This window comes from Arachis hypogaea, unplaced genomic scaffold (assembly GCF_003086295.3).
Source record: "Arachis hypogaea cultivar Tifrunner unplaced genomic scaffold, arahy.Tifrunner.gnm2.J5K5 arahy.Tifrunner.gnm2.scaffold_87, whole genome shotgun sequence".
In the NCBI taxonomy this organism is placed as follows: Eukaryota; Viridiplantae; Streptophyta; class Magnoliopsida; order Fabales; family Fabaceae; genus Arachis; species Arachis hypogaea.
Genome location: NW_027255501.1, coordinates 8728 through 34270, shown reverse-complemented (window position 1 = coordinate 34270; position 25543 = coordinate 8728). Strand labels below are relative to the sequence as shown.

At 36.3% G+C, this 25543-nt stretch overlaps 1 protein-coding gene and 1 pseudogene across 5 annotated transcripts; one reads left to right on the top strand and one right to left on the bottom strand.

The window, feature by feature from the left end:
• Window positions 1-230: 230 nt before the first annotated feature.
• Window positions 231-3333, bottom strand: LOC114927256 (photosynthetic NDH subunit of lumenal location 2, chloroplastic-like; annotated as a pseudogene).
• A 1635-nt stretch (window positions 3334-4968) lies between these two features.
• LOC114927255 (uncharacterized) lies at window positions 4969-8232 on the top strand. Of its 5 annotated transcripts, none has more exons than XM_072231861.1 (6): window positions 4969-5585; window positions 5952-6108; window positions 6756-6839; window positions 7515-7591; window positions 7678-7759; window positions 7969-8232. In XM_072231861.1, exons 1-3 carry the CDS (start codon window positions 5250-5252, stop codon window positions 6770-6772), a joined length of 510 nt encoding a protein of 169 aa, XP_072087962.1. In that variant the 5' UTR covers window positions 4969-5249; the 3' UTR covers window positions 6773-6839; window positions 7515-7591; window positions 7678-7759; window positions 7969-8232. The 5 variants fall into 5 exon arrangements, with proteins under 5 accessions (XP_072087962.1, XP_029152715.1, XP_072087961.1 ...); XM_072231860.1 differs by having other exon boundaries at window positions 4981-5585; window positions 7453-7591; XM_072231862.1 differs by having other exon boundaries at window positions 4981-5585; window positions 7419-7591.
• The last annotated feature ends 17311 nt before the right edge of the window (window positions 8233-25543 follow it).

The following is a 25543-nucleotide window of genomic DNA, read 5'->3' as shown; positions in this document are numbered from 1 at the left end:
GTATGTTGGGCGCTTTAATATACCTATATGATGAGAAATTTAAAAATGTTGAACTTGTGTTGTGTAGTTGTACATTTATGAGTCAATGTATCTTTCTATGTATAATAGGGTTCACTTTCTGTTTCTCATAATACCTTCTAAGTTAATAAACATGAAATACTTCAACCTTTCACATTCTAATTCCGAACCAAAAAAAGAGAAAGGTTTCATATTCTAACGACACACGTGTGTACATAAACATATACTTGATATTTTGTGTGCAAATACCTTGTGATGTATGTATATCTTCAATTTGATATTTAAATTGGAAAAACCACAAAAATTAGAATTCCAAATATACCCTGCCGCTGTTATGCTAAGATAGCGACAAGTTGATCTATTGATTTCAAGGTCTTCTCGTAGTATAGGTAAGATTCATATACCTTTGGTGTCCGAACATACCTGTCAAACTGAAGGGGGAAAAAAAAAGACCAATTAAACCACAACATCAATTGGAAAGGTACACAGTTATTAATTATAAGTTAACGCGCTAGTCTTTCATAACCATATCACAGGACATTAAGATAACTAATGTTTAAATTTGTTATCTAAAAAATATATTTGATATAAAATAATAAGTATTTTATAATATTACAAGATCATTTTGGCAGTCTTGTGTATTTATATATTTTATTAGAAATTTATTATATGCATGGCCCTCAAGTTTATGGATTTATTTAAGATATATTTTTATTTTCTCTCTAGAGTTAAAACTTTTTCAATAGAAAAAATACTAGTCTACCTCCACACCTTGTGCAATAGCATGAAGAAAAGTGTTGAGATCTATCATTAGATAAGAAAAATTAGCGGAAAAGATTGGATAAGGAAAAAAGTATGCTATAATTAAGAAAAGAGGAAGTATAGGAAATAATGGAGTATTTGTACAATGTGTACAATAGAGTTTAGGGATGTTCGATTTAATAGATATCAGATGTTTATTATTCCTGGTATCTAGATGGTTATTTTGGATAGTATGGGTGTATTGTGTTTGAGAAATTAGTAGTATTTTACCTTAGATGTTCATTTTTTAACTCATATTAGGCTAAATAAATAATTCATTGTATACATTGTACAAATACTCCATTAACTCTCTAGCAGGATTCGAAAAGAAAAATGGCTATATATATTAAAACATCCTTACAATCCAATGCTACTGGAGTGAATTTAACTAAGAAAGTTACATCGATAACCTATCATAAAGATTATTTGTGTTAAATTTTGTAAAATTAAGTATCATCAACATTATATTATCACAAAGAAACTCAAAAACACAAAAAATAAGTTTAGAAACTCCATAAACATAAAAATTAAGTTATTACCTATATGTATATTTAAATGTATTTCGTACACATTTCAACATTAATCAAATATTTCACATTAGAATAATAAAACATCTTTTTGCAACAAAATCAATTTTCATAAACACAAAATATGTATCCATATATATACAATAATTGATTGGTGCTATTTTTGTTTTTTTGGTATCGGTACAACATGACCATATCTAACAAGTAACGACTCATGTTCATTTACATTTTAAACTCTTTTTTAATATTCCCGTCAACTTTATTTATTATAAAAAATATGTTTAATTACTCTATTAGATTTTATATAATTTTATCAAATTTTTAATTAGGTCTTTATAATTTTAAAAATTGTAATTAAATCCTTATGTTAGATAAAAAATTTTAATTAAGTTCTCTCAAACTAATTTTTATTAAAAAAATACAGGACATTTTTAAGATATTTGTTTTTATATTTGATGTGAGATGAACTATAAAATATTTTAAAAATAAATATTTTAGGATCATTACAATTTATTTTTTGAAAAATAATAACTAGTAAAAACCAAATTACAAATTTTAAAATCGTAAAGACCTAATTAAAACTTTAATAAAATTATATAGACTACAAAATAATTAAACTTAAAAATATATGAAATGATTTTAGATTAAAAGTTTTATATACAATATATATATAATAGTAGCTATTATATTAAGAAAAAGGGTTAATAGTCAAATTAGTTTTGAAAGATAAGATATTCTTTAAATTCATTTCGAAAAGATTTTTCAATCAAATTGGTTTTTCAAAGATTACGAATTAATCATATTTGTCTTCCAGTCACTTCATTAAAAATTTTCTTCAAAAATTGATATTGTAAAACGTTAATTAATAACATATATAATACTTGATATCTCTAATTGGATATTGACTAAATATGTTTATGAAAATTTATTAATTTAGCCATTTTCTCCAATTATAAAAATCATATTCCCAATATAATCTACTAACTAAATTGATATAGATTTCCGTAAACACATTTAATAATCAACGTCCAATTGAACATGTTATGTGTCATATATGTTATTATCAGTTAACATTTTATATATCAATCGTTGATAAAAATTATGAATAGAGTAACTAAATAACAATATGATTAATTCGTAATGTTTAAAAAATCAATTTAATTGAAAAATCTTTCAAAAATAAATTTAAAAAATATTTTATTTTTCAAAAACTAATTTAACTATTAACCTAAGAAAAACTAGTGTCATAAAAGAATTTATTTAATGGTACATCATCCAATTAAACATATACCATATCACTTAATTCTAAGTTGAAGGAGTGAAACGGTAAAAGAGAGCAGATATAAGAGATTTGTGAACTTACATCGGTCATGTGATCTACCAATTCATTGGCAATTTTGATGTAATCATTGCGGCGGTTGTCGGGCAAAGTGGACATTGCAGTCTTCAAATCTTGATCAAGATAAGCCTGCTTCAGCCTTATGTAGAACATCACATACCTCCATGACATTGTTTCCAGCATCTCCCTCATATCATGTAGCCCCTCCGCCGTTTGCTTTATCCTCGCCACTGCGTCCTCCGGAGACAGCCCCGCCTCAAAGAAATGCTCTCTCAAGAACGAACGAGTCCCCCAATTCTGAGCGGCCGCCTGTGGTGTCATTGTCGTTGTGCCGCCCAGAACTACTCCCATCGAAGTTGCTACAAATGTTGACATTACTTTTCTTCTACTACTACTGTTGGTGCTATTATTATCTTTTGTTCAGCATAAAATGGTGCTTGGTTGTTGGTGGTGGTGGCGGCGGCCAGAGTGGTTGTTTTCTGCTTGGTTTTGATGTGGGCATGGAGTAATGTGGTGGCGTGAGTGAAGCTGGACATGGTGTTGTGTGTCGTCACTTCTTTTTTGGATAAGTTTGCTTAGATAGAGTGGATTATGTAATTGGTGAGTGGCTATGGTAGTGAGCAGGTTCAGTTCAGCTGATATTGCCCAAGTATAATTGTGCCTCAAGGTTATGCCACGTGCCACCATTATCTTCTATTTCGTTTTCTGAAAAGAACTTGAATAGATTATTAAACTTGGTGGATTGGATTGATGATTTACTATTTTTTTTTCTATAGAAGAAGAAGAATACTAGGAATTCAAAGCCATGAGTCGTACTCACAAATTCAAATTGTGGATATAAATGAATGACTTTAGCCTCTATTATTTTGTCTGCACTCAATGTATTCAAATAAAAATACAATGATATTAAAAGAAAAATATTTGTAGCGATAAATTTAGTATTTCATAATATTATTAAGTTTTAGCTAATATGTATTTTTAAGATACATGCGAAACATATTAAGTAAAATGTTTAATTATTTAGCCGTTGCCCCTTTTTTTGCATAAACTATTTTGCATTTTCGTGCACAGATTTCAAATATTGATCTCAATAATTTTTTTTCTTTTTCTTCGTGCACAAATTTAAAAATGTTGACACGAAAAGCGTTAGCAATTTAAGTAGAGTTGCGCAAAAATCAAAGCAGAAATAACCACTGCAACATTTTGAGTCTATAGCCACGGTTACCATAGACTTAGGGTGACCAAAAAAAAAAAGCTATGGTCATGGTTTTTTTGGAAAGCGTGACCATAGAGTACCTATGGTTACGGTTTTTTGAAAAAATGGTGGCCCAAAAGGGTTTATGGTCACGGTTTTGAGGGGTGACCTAAAGAGGTTTATGGTCACGATTTTTACAGTGACCAAAAAGGGTCTATGGTCACGGTTTTTCAAAAAAGAGTGACCTAAAAGGGTCTATGGTCACGGTTTTAAGGGTGGCCTAAAGGGGTCTATGGTCACGGTTTTGGAGGATGACCTAAAAGGGTCTATGGTCACGATTTTGGGATGACCTAATGGGCCTATGGTCACGATTTTTTACAGTGACTAAAAGGGGGCTATGGTCACGGTTTTTCAAAAAAGGGTGACCTAAAAGGGTTTATGATCACGATTTTGGGGGTGACCTAAAGGGATCTATGGTCACGGTTTTGGGGGTGGCCTAAAAGGGTCTATAGTCACGGTTTTGGGGAGTGGCCTAAGGGATCTATGGTCACGGTTTTGGGAGTGGCCTAAAAGGGTCTATGGTCACGGTTTTGGGGGTGGCCTAAAGGAGTCTATGGTCACGATTTTTTACAGTGACCAAAAAGCGTCTATGGTCACGGTTTTTCGGAAGGGTGACCTAAAAGGGTCTATGGTCACGACTTTGAGAGTGACTTAAAGGAGTCTATGGTCACGGTTTGTCACAAAATGATTAATTTTTAAAAATAATATATATTATTTTATATTTTTTTATAAATTAGTATATAATTTGTATTAATAATTAAATTTTAAATATTGACTAAAAATTAATTTTTTAAATTAAAAAAATTAATTGTTAAATATAAATAAAAATAATTAATTTTTGAGTTTTTCATATATTTAAAATTTAAAATTTAATAATTAAAAACTAATAATAGTTTATATGATTTATTTTAAAATATTTTTAATAGAATATATTTAATTTAAAATTATTATTCTATCCATCGATTTTATCAAAATATCTATTCAATCCAAATTTTTTTATAAATTCTTAATTTTAAACTCTAATTCCCAAATTAAAAATCACAATCCCTAACCCTAAACCCCAAACCCCTAATTTCCCAAAATACAAACCCTCAACACCCCCTCCTCACGGTAACACACGCACACACCCACGGAAACGCAGAGAGAGAGGGAAAACGGAGAAGGAAAGAGAGGGAGGAGGAAGGAGACGGCGCCGACGGAGCTGGCAGCCGCCGTCGCAGTCGATGCTCGCAAGGAAGAGAGGGAGAGTGAGGGCGATCGAGCTGAGAAGAAGCAGGGAATCGGTTGCAACTAACCCTGCAGCTGTGTCATGAACTGCTTCTCCAACCTCTCATCCTACACTGCCGCCATCTTCGCTCGCTTCCTATCCAGCCGCCGTTCCCTCTGCAACTTCCCCATTAAGCTAACTCTTCCTCCTACTCTCTCTCCCCGCCCTCAATTCGTGCTCGCTAGGTTTCCCTCTCGCTGCTGCTACTCCTCCTCCTCCTCTGCCAAGAAAGGCCGCAAGAAGAAGGTGGTGGAGCCTGAACCTGTGGCGTCTGTTATGGAGCACGAGGAGAAGGTCACCTTCTTTGTAGTCCGAAATGGGGACATCGTTGGAGTATATGATACACTCGTTGATTGCCAGTCTCAAGTTGGATCCTCTGTAATTATTCTCTTTTGGAACCCTATATTATCTATAATGCTCTCTTATTCATGTTTCTAACAACTAGTTTCTCTATAATGCTCTCTTATTCATGTTTCTAACAATTAGTTTCTATTGTTGCTGCTATTCGAATTACTTTTTGTTGTTTCCCCTTTTTAGATAATTATTCTCTTCTCTGCATGATTACAATGGGTGGTGTGGTTACTTTATCTGTTTTATTGGACAGGACACTAGTGGCTATTTATGTGGTTGTTTTGTTTGTGGTTCTTGTCTCCCATGACAATAGTGAAATGTAGAAGGAATATTCAAAGGCTATTGAGAATGAGGTATTGACTTTTCCCATTGTGTTATTGTCTTGCCTTTCAGGTATGTGATCCTCCTGTTAGTGTGTACAAGGGATATTCTTTGTCGAAGGACACTCAGAATTATCTTGTTTCACGTGGACTCAAGAGTGCCTTGTACACAATTAGAGCTGCTGATTTGACAGAGATTTATTGGCATGCTTGTTTCTTGCCCTTTCAAAGTATGTAACTTTTCCATTGTGTTCAATATTATTTTCATTTTGTCAAATCTGTTATTGAGCTTGACCAACATAGCATGCGAAGAAAGTTAGTATAGCTGTTAGTTGAAGGTATTCCATTTATTAAAATTTATAACTACTTTTAAGTTCTACCGATACTATTTTTTCTCTTGTCCATATTATTTATCATATTTGATCCCACCCAAGCTTATATCGCATCCATAACATTAATTTTGAATTGAAGGTCTTGGCCAAGTTTTGATTCAAAGTAATTTGAGTTGATAGTCGAATTTGCTCCAAGGTTGTGTAAATATCTATTACATTCATATTAGAAGGGTATAGATGACTCTTGTGAGACATGGGAGTATTTCCTGTATGGCCTGTATGCTTCTATACTCTTGCAAGATAATATTTTCCTGTATGGCTTAAAATTCTTTCTTTTTCATTGATAGGCTCTGTTACTTTTGATAAAGATTAGAAATCCCCATTTTATCATGTATTCTTATATACTCATAGAAGGATTAGGTAGTGGGAAGTTGTATGTTGTGTTAACTTTTTCCTTCTGTAATATATCATCAAGATTTATGGCTGACACATTTAAATAAGTATGAGGTTTATTCATTAAGCTAATCATGGATTATATGTCTCAGGATCCTGCTTCTATTGAAAGGGCCACTTCAAGTAACGATGTATCGAAAAAGAGATATGTAGAGATGCTTGAACTAGATAATGTGGTAAGTTTCCTACAATTTGGAAGTACATGGTTATTAAGAAGCCAAATATAATAGCTACATGCCTAAAAATGTTATTTATGTTAAATATGTTGTAAATTTTAAATTTGTGTTAAAATTATCAATTCTTGAGCAACTTTCATATTGAGAAAAGTTTGGATATCATTGTTATTATAGATATCTGAATTATGTTATCTTTATAACACCCATTACATGTCTTGATATTATGTTATTATAGATATACTGATGCGCATGAATCCTTTTTTTTCTTTTTGGTTGCTTGGTGCTACTGTTATTTCAACAATAACTACCATGCTTAAACCATGAGGGATTATAATAATTAAACTATTGAGTGACAGTCTACCAAAGTTACATCCACATGACATGTCACTTTCCTTTTATTTGGAAAAAGAGGTATTTAAGGGAATGATTGAATGGTGATGCTCTTAGGGTTTTTAGTAAGATATTGACTAAAATGCACATGACACCATGTTAGTTCAGTTGGCTTATAAATAGTTGAAAGTAGTTGCATTTTATATATAAAATATCAAGTGACACACAAGTTACACTATTTCCTTGCAGCTTGAACAAACATGCTTTAATAATTTCTTTGCAGCTTGAACAAAGTAAATTTGTAAATTTGAGGAGAAGAAACTTGAAAATTAGGATTTTTTTCAGAATCCAGATCTGTAAATTGGAATGATAAGGAGCATACTTACCTAAGTTTTGTCGATTGCCAATCTAGGGCTTTTCAGGTTTGCTTTGTTGTTTATGTTGCTTCATTTTTTATTTCCATTTTCTTTTTACTTGTGGTATATTTATATTATTTGGTGCTTTATAGGAATTGAGAGCTGCAATGAAGTCTGTCAAAAATAAAGTGTTAAAAACAAAAAGAAGCTACTCAGAGGATTTCAAGTACTTTGGTAATATATACAACTATCTCTTCAAGTACTTTATATTGTTTTATGATGTGTCATATACTATGATGTGGATGTGTGCTGTATAGTGTGTACTAGCTATTATATGTGTGATGTATATATGTTTTAATGATATATTTTTTTCCTAAGTTGAAGAAGAATAAATGTAGGTGTTTATGTCTAATGTGACTTTACTTTGCATGTTAATGAAGCAGGTGTTGAGCTTTCAAATGTTTAAGTGGCTGAAATAAATGTTCTCGAGCGTTGAGAAGAAAGAATAGCAATACCAGAAACAATATTTCCTGGCAGAGTCTAAATTGTATTGCTTTCACGCCTGTGGAACAATTTTGTTAATAGTGTCTACTTAGTGTTAGTGTATATATCACTGTATGAAACTAAGATTGAGACAAGTGTATTCACTCAACTATATTGATATGTTAGATGTTACTTTAATCACAACTTATCTTAATTTTTTATTATCATTTTTTATTTTTAGATTTATTTTGTGATCATCATCATTTTGGGATGTCATTATGCTTTAAAAAAAATCTCATAAAACAAAATAGGCTTTGGTCACGGTAAAAACCGTGACCATAGATAAGGCTATGGTCACGGTTTTGTGGGGTGACCATAGATAAGCTATGGTCACGGTGAAAACCGTGACCATAGATAAGGCTATGGTCACTGTTTTAAGATGGGGGTGACCATAGAGGCTATGGTCACGGCGAAAAACCGTGACCATAGATAGGACTATGGTCACGGTTTTAAGGAAGGGTGACCATAGAGGCTATGGTCACAGTGAAAACCGTGACCATAGATAGGGCTATGGTCACGGTTTTAAGGTGGGTGACCATAGAGCTATGGTCACGCAAAAAACCGTGACCGTAGATAAGGCTATGGTCACGGTTTTAAGGAGGGGTGACCATAGAGTCTATGGTCACGGCAAAAACCGTGACCATAGATAAGGCTATGGTCACGGTTTTAAGGTGGGGTGACCATAGAGCTAACCGTGACCATAGATAAGGCTATGGTCACGGTTTTTACGCGTGACCATAGATTAACCTATGGTCACGGTGAAAAAACGTGGCCTAAAGTGTCAGAATTTGAAAATTGAAACCGTGACCATAGAAACCGTGACCATAGATAAAAAACCGTGACCATAGACCTATGTGGTTCGATAATTTTATCTAAATCAAAATTTCTAACCAAATTTATAATTAGATTTTTATATTTATTTTAATTGTACAATGTTTTTAATTTTGTAATTAAATTTTTTTGAGTAAAGGACAAATTTGTTCCTGACCTTTTTTATCGTGGACATTTTTGTCCCCGAAGATTAGGAAATACTTAAATGTCCCTGATCCCGTAAAAATTGGACATTTTTACCCTCCGTTAGAGTGTCTCCGTTTACCTTGACGAAAATGGTGACGTGGCTCCGTGGCGCTAAGCTGGCCGTAACAGGCTGCCACTCGGATGGGCTTTCTAAAAGAGAAAATTTGTCTCCAGAGTCAAAACGCTGCCGTTTCTCCCCAACCTTCGAAACTGACCTTAACTCACATACGCAACACCCATAACACCAAAACGATCAAAGTTCCCCCCTATTTCTCCCTCCAAAAACTGCACTACGTGGAAGAGCAATTGGTGTGCAGTGGAGTTGCTGTCGGAGGTAGGAAAGAATGTTACTGTCGAGGTTAGCACTACCGTCTCCTGTCAAGGTATGATCGCCTTCCTTACCCCTGAAGTTTATGTAGTTCAGTTTGTACTAAGGGTGAAGTCGTCATGTGTGCATGTTGACACTGTGTAACAGCGGTGTAATGAGGGCTAAAATAGTTTTTAGAGCATGGTGTGTAGAAGTAGTAGTAGGAAGTATTGTGTTAGGGCAAGGGGGTTTCTGAAATAAATTTTCAATGTATCCAGTACTGACACAAAGTTGTTTCTTGGTAAATTTCAGATGGTGGATGTTTTGTGGTGCCAGTTTTTCACCACGGAGGCAACTTCGTGAGAGGTAGTGATGGTGTCCTTGTATATCAAAATGGTAAGGAAGAGAGGTTCCCGGAGATGGATCTAGATTTTGTGAACTTCGGGGACCTTGTAACCTTATTTAAGGGTTTGGGATACCAGTCATACAAGGCAGTATACTGGTATGATCAAAGAAATGGCAATCTTGAGTCTGGACTGAACGAGTTAACCGGGGACGCAGGGATCAATGCAATGCAAGAAACTTACTGAAGGACCAACACTCTCTTGAGTTCCACATTTACTTTGACCACCTCGTTGATGCTCCGGAGGTAGTAGATGATGCTGGTAAGCATGGTGATGATGAAGTGGATGTGGATGAAATTCTAGAGGAATTGAAGACATCCTCTCCATCGGATGATGGTACGAGAGCACCGAAGATGTATTGTATAAACCTCCACCAGCTGGGTTTGGAGTGATGAAAGTGATTCTGACAGCAATAGCGGGGCGCTTGTGGCAAGAAAAAAGAAGCCCAGGAAAAGGTGATAACCCCCAAAAAAGAAAGTCACAAAGAGACAAGGGATGAATGATAATCATAAGAAAGGTAAGAAGAAGGTGCAGTATGGTGCGAGGGAGAATGCAAGTGGAGAACGGAGTGGTCAGGCTAACACAGGAGCAGCTGGTGATGTGGAAGGACTCAGCTGCTGGGCCGAATGATGGAGGAGGTGGTGGCAATAGGCTTGAAGTGGTTCCTGATAATGTAGGCAGATGGTATGTAAGTGAAGTCCTGATAGAGCCTGAGGAAATTATGTTTGAGTATGAGTGGAGGAATTGCACACACCTATGGGGTCAGAGGATAAAGGTAAAGGCCACAAGTTTCCAGAGTTTGATGATGACTATGCTCATGGTCAGGGTAGATTTGAGTTAGGGATGAGGTTTGCAACTGTTGAACGGTTTAAAGATGTGGTGAAGGACTCATTCATTGCTGAGGGGAGGGAGGTTAAGTGGATCAAGAATGATAGGGAGAGAGTGAGAGTGGTGCAAGAATGAAGAGTGCAATTCTTGGTTCACCTGTCTTAATCTTGCAATGTTACCAAGTTAAGACTACCAACCAGAGCATAGTTGTGCAAGAGATTAGGAGCACGCAGCTGACCAGCATTGGATAAGCAGGAAGATAGTGAAGCGGATGGCTACCCAACACATATGACACTAGGGAGGCAACGAATTCCTAAGGGGAGAAATTTTTGTTAGCTCCCCATCCCAAGATGGTGTATAGAGTAGTATTTGAGGCCAGAGATAAGATAATGGGAAACGAGAAGGAACAATACAAGAGGACAAGGGACTATTGTGAGCAGATTTGGAATAGTAATCCAGGATCTACTGCAAGATTGAAACTATGACAATTCCAGAATCCCCCCTGTTTTTGACAAGATATACATATGCTTAGATGCCTGTAAGTGAGGGTTCAAGGAAGGGTGCAGGCCTTTGCTACACCTGGATGGTTGCTTTCTGAAGACATACTACATGGGGTGGCTTCTATCAGTATCAGCATTGCCAAGACGCAAACAACCAATTCTATGTTGTTGCATAGGGGTTGTCAGGGCTGAGAAAAGGATGCCTGAAAGTGTTCCTGACTAACCTTCAGGCAGACATAGGAGACGAAACAAACCACGCCGGAACTTCATTTCAACCAACAGAAGGTATGATGCATTAATGGTTGATTATTGTACCTTTTATATTTTCTGAATTGTAAATTTTGCTGCTCCATTCAATGCAGGGTTTACTCCTGCTTAAAGGAGGAATGTCACAGGCCAGGCACAGGAACTGCTCATGACATGTGGAAGAACTTCATAAATAGGTTCAAGGATTTATACATAAGAGAGGTTGTCTGGAGTGTGCCAGATGCACAACAGTTCCAGAATCAAGGACGTATGGAAGGCTGAAAACAGTGAATCAGGGGGCTTGGGAGTACCTGATAAACCCCGTTTTGACAGTTTATCTTGTATTGATTTTAAGAGATTTTAATACCTTTTACCCACATTTATTCAATGAATTAGCATGGTTTTGTGATGTCTCCTTATTTGTGCTTAGATGTGAAAACATTCTTTTAGGACCCTTAATTTGATGGTTTTAATCTCCTTTTGATTCCACTAGATGCTTGATATATTTGTTAGTGATTTCAGATTGAAAAGCTAGGAATGATCAAGGATGAAGAGGAAAGCAAAGTGGAGAAATCATGAAAGCAAAGAAGTTGAACTCGCCCATGGACGCGCGGCGCACTGCGATCACCCCATGGCGCGTACCGTGCTGTGCGCGTACGGGTCGGTGCTGGTTTATGATTTTTAATGAAAACGTGACCAACGAATTCTCAAGGTTGTGGGCCCAATCTCAATCAACTTTGCGCCTAAACTGCTGTTTAAAAGCCAAGATTGAAGAGCAAGGGGGATTCCAATCATACACACTCATTAGATTAGTGAGAGTTAGTTTCTAGAGAGAGAGCTCTCACTTCTCTCTAGAATTAGATTAGGTTTAGTTCATAATCTTAGATCTAGATTTAATTCATGCTTCATCTCCTTCTACCTCTCAATTCTTGTTGTTACATTCATTCTTCATCCATTTTTTGTTGTAATTTCCTTTATGTTGTCTTATGTTTTATTGTAGATCTACTATTGTTCCTTCCATTTTCTTTCAATTCTATAGGAGGTAATTTATGTAGATCTTGTTTCCTTTAATGTTGTTGTTAATTCTTTGCATAATTGGCTGTAGATTTTGTTCTTGTTGTTGATTTACTATGCTTTCCTTTTATGCCTTCCAAGTGTTTGATGAATGCTTGGTTGGATTTTAGAGTAGAGTTTTATGTTCTTGGCTTGGAAAGGTAACTTAAGAACTCTGATTACTAATGTCCAAGTAATTGATGATTGGGATCCATTTGACTCTAGTTCTCACTAATTGAATTAGTGGAGAGTAGGACTTATGGACTAGGATGATATAGCTCATTTGACTTTCTTACTACTAGTTAGAGGATGATTAATGAGATTAATCTTTGCCAATTCTCATATTGTGGTCAGTGATTAGGATAGAGATCCTTGACCACCAACCCTTGCCAAGACCTTTTTAGGCCTTAGTTACTTCTTGCCATTTATTTTCATGTTTCTTATTAAAACCCAAAAATAACTCACAACCAATAACAAAACACTTCATTACAATTCTTAGGGAGAACGACCCGAGGTTTGAATACTTCGGTTATTAATTTTAGGGGTTTGTTACTTATGACAAACAATCTTTTGTATGAAAAGATTATTGTTGGTTTAGAAACTATACTTGCAACGAGAATTCATTGTGAAATTCTAAACCGTCAAAAACTGCTCATCAAAATGGTGCCGTTGCCGGGGAGTTGCAATGGTGTTATGTTATTGGTTATTGTATATATGTGAATATTGTGAATATTGCTTTTGTGAGTTCTTGCTAGTTTTAGGATTTGGTTTTCTTTGTTTCTTATTTGATTTTATTTTTCTTCTCTCTTGCTATCATGAGTTCTCACTTTGGCTATGAGTTGGTTCTAACTATGTTGTAGGAAATGAGAACCTCAATGAAGATGTGCATCAAGGATGGGATAGCCAAAGGTGGGAGGAGCCATATGCATATGATCAATCCGCATGGCAACAACCTCCACCAATGCACTATGAAGAAGAGCCATTCTATGATGCATGCCAATCCAATGGCTATGGTGAATCCCCTTGTGACTTCCAAGAACCACCACCATACACCTATGAGCCATATCCTCAACATAGCCATCAACCATACTCACAAGCCACCTTCACCAACCATCTTCATATGACCCTAATCCATATCCATTCTACCAACAATCATATGAGCCATATGAACCACACATAGAACCACCACCACTCCAACATCAACGTTTTCAAGAGCAACCCCTCCATATTATTACCAAGATAAAACCACCTCCAATGCATGCAAATTTTCAACCACAAGATGAATTCTACTTTCCACCACAACCTCCCATGGAAGAATATTCATGCCCTCCAACCCAAGAGTCATATGATCCTACTCATGATATCCAAGAAGAACAAGAGTCAAGGGATCGTTTTCAAGGAGACATTGGATCAATTTTAGGCAACCATGGAGTGTTTGTGCAACAAATGGAAAGAATGGAAAATATTGAACCACCACAACCTTACCAAGAAGAATCACCTTCCGATGATAATACCTTTCCCTCAAACAATGAACCCTCTCTTCCACCATCACCCCCCGATGAAGCCTTTATGCTAGAATTAAGGATCTTGGATCTCATATCTCAAGGCGACACGAGGAGGATGAAAAGAAATTTGAGGAGTTAAGAGCAAAAACGGCTATCATGGAGAAGCCATTAGCAACATAGTCTATCCGCCTAAGCTATGCGATCAAGGCACTTCCATTGTGGAATGTGGAGAAGCAACCAAGGAGCTTAGTGAGGGAGTGAACTTGAAGCTCCAAGGTGAAGAAGAGAGTTAAAGCAAGTAATGCAACAAGAGGAGGAGGTAGAGATTATTGAACAAGAGGAAGAAGTGGTTGAAGACTTAGGAGATGCGGAACATCCTTGGGAACATAGAGTTGAAGAAAACCCTTCCAAGATGATTAAATTTGATGCTAAGGAGAAATGTGCACAACCTCCAAGGCATATCTCTTATGAAGAATTGGATGGGATAGAGCAAGCATTGAGTTCCCTTGGTGATGGAGATCAAGCATCAAGTCTTAGTGGTGAAGAATCCTTTGAACATGAAGAACTTTCCCCCATTGGATTTGATAGCAATATGGAGGTAAATCTCTCTCGTCCTCCCATTTGTGATTTGAGTAAGGAAAAAGGTTAGATAAAATTGTTGAACAAAGGATTGAAAGTAAGAGATCTTGTGAAGAGGTGGAAGTCCTTAGAAAAGGAGGATGGGAATTGAATACGTTTTGTCAAGACTTTGGAATCACCTTGCCTAGGTTGCCATCTACACCTTCTTTGAGTGGTTGAAACTCATTTCTATTAGCTTTATTATCCCATTGAATATGGTTTACTTGAAACGGATGGCCAACTTAGGATGCTTTGTGGGATGAAGCGTAAAAGAAGATGTTTCGTGGTGGGTTGCAAATCAAGGCTCATTATGGTTGATGCATCAAACATGAGATATAAAGGTGGAGTAGTGCTCACCTAGATGAGTCTAGGAGGATAGTTTGGTGCCTTCATGAGAATTCATCTCTCTTGCCACCGGAGGAAATCACATGATCAACTCAGACGGGTGTGAAAACAAAGTGTGGGATCCCGGATCGCACAAGGAAAACCAACTTTGGGAGCCTACGGTTTGTGAAGAACTCCATCAAAGCTTGGAGTTATTAACTTTGAATGATGAAGCACAATGGAAGTCCAAGCATTGGTGGATGTTCAAGGATGGATTCAAGCACAAGCCACCTTGATGAGGAGCTCCCCATAAGTCCAACTTAAGGACAATAAACAAAAGTACTAGGTGGGAGACACCCCACCATGGTAAAATCCTTTCATTTTCTCTTTTGTATATATTGGTAGAATTAGTTAATTTCATGTTTTGTTTAGTTAGTTGAGTATGTTTGGTAGTTTAAGTATGTTAAATAAGGTTTTATGGTGTTTGGTAGCTGTTTGGAGGTTTGGAATGCTTGGATTGGTGCAAAAACATAGAAAAACTTTTTGAAAAACAGAGCACCATCCACGCGTACGCGTACATGGCGCGTACGCGCACTTCCAGCATTTTCAACCATCCACGCCGGCGCGCCATGCGTGCGTACGCGTGGATTGAGAAGTTCCAACCTCCATACATTTTCCAGAGAGTTATGCCTGCGCCGCGCCAACGTTGTGCTCTGGCACAAACCCCACTTGCGCACACGCGCACATGACGCGTATGCGCCACTCTTAAAATAAGCCAACGATGCGCGCGCGCCATGCGTGCGTACGCGTGGATACCCTTTTCTCCCATCCACTTCTTTTCTTCTCCTCTTTCCAATTCTTTCCTTCTCCTTTTTTTCCCTTCTCCTACCCCTCATCCAACACTTCCAAACACCATCGATAACCATTTATTTTAGTTGGTTGTTAGTTAGTAGTTAGTTAGTTAATTAGTTAGTTAGTTAGTTGATTAGTTAGTTTTAGTTTAGTTTTCATTTTATTTTCTCTCTTTTCATCATAAGTGTTGGAGTATTGACTTTGTTTACTATACATTGCTATATCCCTTATTGCCTAAATGCTATTTAGCATGAATGTTTTTAGATAATCTTTGTTGGATTCTATGATTGAGGTTATATTTGCTACTTGGTTTTGAGTTTTTCATGCATACCTTTTGAAAATACAAAGTGATGAGAATTGCCTTCGAGTTTGTAACTCTTCTTGAATTTCATGATTTGGCCACCATGTAATTTGAATCCTTTTCCTCGATTAGGCAACCTCTTGATGGATGATGTTGTGCATTTACCTTAATGCATTATATTTTATGATCATATGCATCCATATGTGTTTGACTTGAATGCTTTCATGCTCCTCTAATACTTGTTTTACCTTACAAGTTTACTCAAAGCATCTCAAGCACACTAGGTAAGCGAAGTGCATGCTTCTTTTGTGACATAGCTTTTATGCTAATGTGTATTCTAAACCGCGCAATTTAGAATTCACACACCTAATATTTCTTAATGTCACACTAATTCACTCACTCAATTCTAGTGATTTACCTCATTCCAATAATGTATGCTTCCTTGCTTTTATATCTTCTCATCTTATGGTGTTATATTTTTGTTTTCATAACGAATGCACCACAAGCAACCATGGAAGCGGAAGAAAGAACACATAGTAATCCAGAGACTCACCGTACCCCCTTGCTCATCTTGAGTGCACCGAGACGGTGCAAACTTTTAAGTGTGGGGAGGTCGTCCGACGGTCGGCGATTTTGGGTGACAAATTTCTAATCCCAACACTTTGCATTTCATTTTTAGGTTTTTAGGATTTTTACTTTCATTTTCTTATTTTGCATATATATACACAATAAGCTAGTCACGGTCGTCCGACCGGTTGGCGATTTGGGTGACAAATTTCTAATCCCAACACTTTTGCATTTCATTTAGGTTTTAGGATTTTTACTTTCATTTTCTATTTTTGCATATGCATACACAATAAGCTTAATCAAATAATGAAATTTTCAAATAATGAAATTTTTCAAGATTTCTATCTATAGGGCATCTCAATTGATTTGAGTGAAAACCTTTCATAGAACTTGCTTGAATATATATATTGTGGATCATGTTTTTGAGCTAAGAACACAAGCAAATGAGATTTGAGCCTAATGGTGTGGTTACATCTTATAACCATTTATTTTCCTTCTTGTGTGCATTATTCTCTTTCTATGATTGTAATCCTTGATTTGTTGATTCTTTATGTCCATTATTTTGTGTATTCATGCATTTATATGATTGAGGCCATCATTTCATTAGCTCACTTACCCAAATGGCCTTACCTTTTATCTTCCTTGTTAGCCAAATTTGAGCCTACGCTTAACCCACTTATTCTTTAATTTAGCACATTACTAGCCTTAAAGCGAAAAAACAATAAATGTCCTTAATTTGGATTTTTGATTAGCTTAGGCTAGTGTGTGGTGAGTATCATTCAAGTGTGGGAACCTTGGACATTGGGTGAATAAAAGGTAGTTTTGTAATGTTATTGGAAATATTGGGAATTGGGTACATACTCATGTATTGATCAATGTAAAACCTTATGCATTGAGGTTCTGTATATAAAAAGAAAAAAAAAAATAAGAAAAACAAAAGAAAAAGAAAAGAAAAATAATATGGAAAAGAAAAAATAATAAAAAGGGGACAAAATGCCCCAAAGCAAGGTCCAATAAAATCAATGCATAAGTGTTACGAAATGAAAAAGAAAATGCATGAGTATGTGAAAAAGTGAAGAATGGGTAGTTAGGTTAGAACTTAATTGTATAGGATGTCATAGGTTAGGTGGGAAGTCTAAGCTTATCAAAGATTCAAACTTCAAGCTCACTTGACCATATATGCATCCTACCTTGACCCTAACCCCATTACAACCTAAAGAAAAGACCTCATGATACTTGTATGCATGCATGAAATGTATGTCGATTGTTAGAAGAAAAACAAATCTTGGAAAGCATGATTAGGGAGAATTGAGAGAATCGACCCTAAACACTTGAGCGAATAGAGTGCAAACCACTACCGGTGAGGGTTTGATGCTCAATTACATGTTTTCACCTATGATCATCTCTTTTCATGCAGTTTGTAAAAATATTTAATAACTCAATTCAATTGTGGATTAGGCTTGCTAGTCCTTAGCCCTTGTGCATATATGCTTCTTGGGAAATGATTTATTTTGACCAAGCAATTGCATTCATCTAGATAGTTGCATATAGATAGACTGCATTTAGTTAGTTTCCATTGAATAAACGCCATACCCTTACTTCATGCTTGGTTTAAGCATGAGGACATGCTTGGTTTAAGTGTGGGGAGGTTGATAAACCCCGTTTTGACGGTTTATCTGTATTGATTTTAAGAGATTTTAATACCTTTTACCCACATTTATTCAATGAATTAGCATGGTTTTGTGATTGTCTCCTTATTTGTGCTTAGATGTGAAAACATACTTTAGACCCTTAATTGATGGTTTAATCTCCCTTTATTCCACTAGATGCCTTGATATGTTTATTAGTGATTTCAGATTGAAAAGCTAGGAATGGATCAAAGAGTGAAGAGGAAAGCATGCAAAGTGGAGAAATCATGAAAGTCAAAGAAGTTGAACCGCCATGGACGCGCGCGCGCACCTGGCGCTTGCGCGCACCTGCGAATCACCCCATGGACGCGTACGCGTGCTGTGCGCTACGCGTCGGTGCTGGTTTATGATTTTTTTAATGAAAACATGACCAACAAATTCTCAAGGGTTGTGGGCCCAATCTCAACCAAACTTTGGCGCCTAAACTGCTGTTTAAAGCCAAGGATTGAAGAGCAAAGGGGGATCCAATCATACACACCATTAGGATTAGTGAGAGTTAGTTTCTAGAGAGAGAAGCTCTCACTTTCTCTAGAATTAGATTAGGTTTAGTTCAATAATCTTAGATCTAGATTAATTCATGCTTTCATCTCCTTTTACCTCTCAATTCTTTGTTGTTACATTCATTCTTCTTCCATTTTTTTGTTGTAATTCCTTTATGTTGTTCTTATGTTTTGTTGTAGATCTACTATTGTTCCTTCCATTTTCTTTCAATTCTATAGGAGGTAATTCATGTAGATCTTGTTTCCTTTAATTGTTGTTGTTAATTCTTTGCAATAATTGCTGTAGATTTGTTCTGTTGTTGATTTACTATGCTTTCCTTTTATGCCTTCCAAGTGTTTGATGAAATGCTTGGTTGGATTTTAGAGTAGAGTTTTATGTTCTTGGCTTGGAAAGGTAACTTAGAACTCTTGAGTTACTAATGTCCAAGTAATTGATGATTGGGATCCATTGACTCTAGTTCTCACTAATTGAATTAGTGGAGAGTTAGGACTTATGGACTAGGATTGATATAGCTCATTTGACTTTCCTTACTACTAGTTAGAGGATGATTTAATGAGATAATCCTTGCCAATTCTCATATTGTGGTCAGTGATTAGGATAGAGATCCTTGACCACCAACCCTTGCCAAGACCTTTTTAGGCCTTAGTTTACTTTCTTGCCATTTATTTTTCATGTTTCTTATTAAAACCCAAAAATAACTCACAACCAATAACAAAACACTTCATTACAATTCCTAGGGAGAACGACCCGAGGTTGAATACTTCGGTTATTAACTTTAGGGGTTTGTTACTTATGACAAACAATCTTTGTATGAAAAGATTATTGTTGGTTAGAAACTATACTTGCAACGAGAATTCATTTGTGAAATTCTAAACCGTCAAAAATCTGCTCATCAGTACCTCTCCAAGTTTGAGCCAGAGACATGGGTCAAGGCATATTTTTCGCATGGGCCAAAGGTTGATAACCTCACTAACAACATGTGTGAGGTGTTCAATGCGAAAATTGTTAACTATCGCTGCAAGCCAATCCTCACTATGTGTGAAGAAATCAGGTGTTACCTGATGAAAGGATGGTAAACCACAAGGGAGTATTGGAAAAATCACCTTGGTAAACTAGCACCAGTTCAGCAAAAACGGATGGAAAAATTATTACTCTTAGCACAAAGTGGACGCAGAGTGGGTTGGAGATAATGAAAGAAAAAAGTTTGAGGTGAGCCGCAAAGGAAGCAAGGTTGATGTGGACCTCATTTAATACACCTGCTCCTGCAATCGATGGCAACTTACTGGTAAACAAGAAATCTACTTAGAATGCCTTGACTATGAATTGTTATTGTTTGTTCACCTGTAATTTAACTACTCTTTAATCTGCGATCAAACTGAATACATTTTTTGGTTAGGGATGCTATGCACACATGCACTTGCTGCTATAGTGAAGAGGCATGACAGGGCAGAAGATTATGTGCACCCCTGGTGTGTATGGAATTATTCAAGAGGACTTATTCACATTGCATCAAACCAGTCCCAGTGCAGAATTCTGGCCCCGAACTGACTACTCACAACCAGAATCCCCCATCATCAAGAGACCTATTGGCCGGCCAAAAGTTTCACAACAGACAGAAGATCCTGTGAGCCATTGATGCAAGGGGGAAAATTGAAGAAGTCATTCTCGGTGGCTTGCAGTAAGTGTGGTGAAAAGGGTCACAACTACAAAACCTGCAAGGGAGCTCCATCAAACCCCAACTAGAAGCCGAAAACAAAGAAGCCTAAGAAGAAAGGAGAAGCAGCTCCAACAACTGGTTGTGCTTCCTTTGTCACAGTCAGCTCCATCTCCAGGGGTAAGTTTACATTCTCATTTTGGTTTGAATTACACACTCCTATAGAATTGCTGATTTAGAAATAACTTGGCAGGACTGATCTGTCTTACTGCCACATAGGTTAGGGATTAATGAGTATTAGTATAGAATTCCTCAAGGATCAGTATGTCTTAGTATAGAAAACTTAGGGACTAACTGTCTTATTATCATACTAATAATCATGTTCATAACTCTCAAGGATTCTTCAAGTAGCCACCAAGCAACACCCTGCAACAACCAACTACTGTAACTATTTAATTGTTGTCTTTGTGATCAATTTGATATAGACTTGTTTGAACCCAGTTGATGTGTTTTATTTTTCCCAGGGTTGGTCTGCTCCTGCGTGGTTATGAGTGCAGCTGCACCAAATCCTGCAAATGTTGCACCAGCTCCATCCAGTTTACTAGATCCACACTTGTGATAGCACATCCGGGGAGCAAGAGTCACTCCATGCAGGCCACCAGCCCCAACTACAATCCCTCCATGTAAAGATCTAGGCAAGGTTCCATCGATGGTTAACAACACTTCTCGCCCAAACCATCAAAATTCAGACCAAAGCAGAAGATCTTCAGGCCATCGGCACCACTGGTTTCAGGACAGTCTAGCACACCGCAGGTAGCACCAGCTCAGGAAGTCTCCCAAAAACAACACCAACTGACCCAACATCTAAGGAATCAACATGAGTGAAGCTGACGATATTAAGCTTTTTTTTTTTTGTTTAGGTGTGACTCAATGTAAGTGATAACCACAAATTCTAGATACAATTTCCTTTTTTTGTTTGGGTCTTTATTTTGGTTCAAACTTTACTTGTGAAGTAAGAAGATGTTAATGGTAGCATGACATACAGTTTCCTTTGATTTTGATGTCAGTTTAACATGAATGTATAGTTCAGACTCTAAATATCAGTGGTTGAAACTTTGATTCCTGTAATTTTGCCAACTTCGTTTCCATACATACATAATCGCAAACATTGACCCAAAGTGATACCAGATACACAACTGATTAATACATTTATTTTCACATTTCGCATGTCTTACATCATTTCTTACAACTAAATAAAGCAAATACAGGACAACAAACATCACACATATGCTCCACCCAAATGGATTTTTTTTAACCTCTAACGCTTCTATCCTCTTCTCCAACAAACATTATCCTGTTTTCCATGTCTTTGTTCCATGATGCTCTTCACCATGCAAAATTTGCTCCTGCCCCCAGTACCCTGGTTTAACACCAACACCAAGACCAGCTATGTGCTCGTCCAGCCACAAAAAAATACTTGCAACATGATTGTCTTACCTACACAAAATCAATCCTCAAAGCTCAGAAAATCAGGAATTGAGGATAAACCCTAACACAAACGGATTACACAGATTTTCTTTGCATATCTTGTAAAGGGACATCCCAAAAATAATATGTTTGGATTGCTGTCATCCTCGACAGAACAGATTGCTTCTCTCCACAGAAGCACTTTGTGACCATCCTCATCTGCACGCCCTTTCGAGCAGGCACATTCGGCCAGTCGGAAGCCCATCCCCTCTGTCACCCTCAGAGCATTCGAAAGGAGTAAACATTGGATGGGGTCAAGACATTTTGACCTACACATTTCTTTTACTCTACCGGGGCGTCACCACGGGACCACTAAGTCAAGCAAACAAACTCTCGAGGAAGACGCAACAAAGATCTATTCGGACGAAGTTCGCGTAAAAAGGTCAGGACGAATTTGTCCTTACTCAATTTTTGTCAAAAAAATTAAAATTAATAAAATATTTCTTCTAAAAAAAATATGGTTAAAGATTCAATTAAGTTCTTAATTGTAAATATCTTTAATTTGCAAAAAAATATCCAGTGAACTATATAAAGTTAAAATTCTATAATGGAACAATTTTGTGATATAGCAATCAAATAAATTAAGTGATTTTCTTTTTTTATTTTCTTTTTTTTCTCTCAGCTCACAACTCTTAAATCATACACTCAGCCACCCATTCATGGTTCTCTCGCCATTGCTCCTTTTTTGCATAAACTATTTTGCATTTCGTGCATACACTTCAAATATTGGTCTCAATAATTTTTTTTTTTACTTTTTCTTCGTGCACAAATTTAGAAAATGCTGACATAAAAGCATTAGCAATTTAAGCAGAATTGCGCAAGAACCCAAGCAAAAATAACAAAATGACACAAAAAATTTATGTGGTTCGACAATTTTACCTAAACCAAATCCTAATGAGATATCAAAGTTATTGTTGAGTTTATGAAATAATAACTTAATCTTTTTTTGTTTTCCACGGTATCTCTCAACTCGACAGGTTAAAACTAATCCGTTGCGGATCTGAGTTTCATTTAAGGTCTGCGCTGGCCAATGAGTTGCTGCATGCACAAGGAAGAATTCGAACTCCCGACACTTGCTTAAGCGGACGAGTGAGTTGACCACTCGAGCAATCCAACTTGGTTAATAATAACTTAATCTTTGATGATGACAAATATAGATGTTTGATTGGGTTAAAAGCCCAAATGTGTTTGATGTATGATTTATGTTTGCAGGTCCAAAGACAGTTTTTGTTTGGGTAGCCCATATTTAAACAAGATCAGCAACATGGCTTGTTGCATGGTTAAAAACATTGATGTAGTTGGAGCTTTACCAATTCGGATTAAGCAAGTGAAAGGAGGTTCACTACTTTTGCTGGCACCAAAATCTTTCATCAAAAGCATTGGAGAAAAAAGTCAAATAATAGAGTCAAAGACAAAATCAAATTCTGATCTGGTTTAGAAGAAAAGTGTTATAGTTATATTAACCAAAATGTGCAAACAAAATAGCTACTTGAAGCTACCTTAATCTGCTGCAACAATTTAGGAAAAAAGAAAGAGAAAGGATTCACTTTCCTCTTATCAAAATGAAGGGTAAAGGATTAAACTTAGGACCAAAGCTTAAGGATCAAAGTATTAATCTGCAAGTACTTTGAAGACATCATGATCCTGCTGCGATGAGCAAAAACAGAATTTTACGGATATCGGCAAGTGCACTGAATCGTTCAAGTAATAACATGGGTGAGTGGATATCGTTCCCATGAGGATTAAAGGATTGAACACACAAATATTGGATTAAATCACCAATCAAATCAATAAACCTGGATTGGAGAATTGTTGAGACTTGCTGGAATCTTGAAAAGCTTGAAATAAAGGTTGCTTGAGTGCTGAATGTTCGGATAGTGAGTGAATTGTGAGAAATCAGTAAGAGTGAATGTCCAGGATTTTGGAGATGTTCATGTACTCAGGAGAATTAAACCTTGTTACTTAGTTCTAAAGTTTGCAAATCTCTGTTTACGACGAATCTAAAGTAACCAATTTCCGATGTCTTGACTCCTCTGTTCTTTAATTAACCAACTGCCAATGTCTTGGTCAATTGATTAATCAAAGAGTTTAAACTCAAAAATCCAATCCAGCTCCTTAAAGAGAAACATAATTTTCGAAATTGTCCTAATCCGGACTATATGTCACGTATCCTAAACCAGGGTAATAAAAAATTATGCAATTGTCGCACACTTACAAATCCCATCCATCTAGTTGATTTAAAAAGCATGTGAAAGAGTTTTCAAGTACATTTTGAAAATTAGTTTTGTCGAATTAGTAAACAAATCAAGACGGATTAGCACACCTGTCTATGCTAAAAATGAAATTCACGTTTGGACACAGATTTCTTATTAAGCTATTTTGGATATTAGAATTTTAACCAAAGCTATTCTCATTCTCATAATTTTGGTTAATTAGCATATGATTATCAAAGGCGTGTTTGCAAGTTGAAAAATATTAACAAGACACTGATGTTTTTAAAATAATATACTATGAAACATCCATCAAAAGAAAGTAATATAGTATGGCATCAGCCAGCACATCAAAAAAAAAATATTTTTCTGTATCAAGAGAGAAATAAATTTCGATCATCACTGCATTTTAATTTCCTCATCATCACTGCATCTCAATTTTAGTAACCCAATTCATCAGAAATTGAAGTTAACAAATCTAGAATGAGTAACACACTTAAATATAGAATGAATAACAAAATTGAATATAAAGAAGACAATCTTACTGCAAATACAAATTCTGCATAACGCGAGTAATAATCATGCAAGTAGTTCATCACATTGCTAGTAAAAATTCATATACCCAGAGAAGACAAATTCTGTAGTTACAAATTGATATAACTGCAAACAAGTTCATGTAAAACTGCAACAAAAGATAAACACCAAAGAAGACAAACTACCAAAAGACACCCATGTACAAGAGAGAAGAACACCCATTCACAATACACAAAAGCGATATAGAAGAGAAGAGAAGAAAGGATTGAAGAGGAAACCATGAACTGAAGAATGACATGAACACAGTGACTACGAAGACGAAGGTTCGACGATGACTAATGGTGGGTTCGACGATGACAAGGTTGTAGTAGTCTTGTGGCGCAACAAGGTTGAGGCTTCCGCTAGGAATTTTTGATGTGGTACAGACTCCTGCATTTTACTCGGGAAGGAGATGAGAAGATCTAAAGAAATTAGCCAAAGGGAAAAGTTGAATTATTAATTTGGGCTAAGGATAATTTTAGAGGAAATTATTAGTTATAGTTGAGTTTCTTGTCCCAAAAATTTTAGTTTCTTAGGTGTCCATTTCTAGAGTACTGAAACACTAAAATTTTGGAGACGAAAACTGAATTTTAGTTTCAATTTCAGGCCAACAAATATGATAATAAGTCTCAGTCTCCCAATTTCTGTCTCAGCATCTCAAAACAAAAACACTTAAGTGATTTCAAAATGTGAGCTACCCTACATAATGGTAGGTAGTTAGGCCAACAGACTTGGCATTAGGGGTGGCAATGGGTAGGTTAGGTAGGGTTTGAACCCAACCCTAACCTTACCCGTGGGTT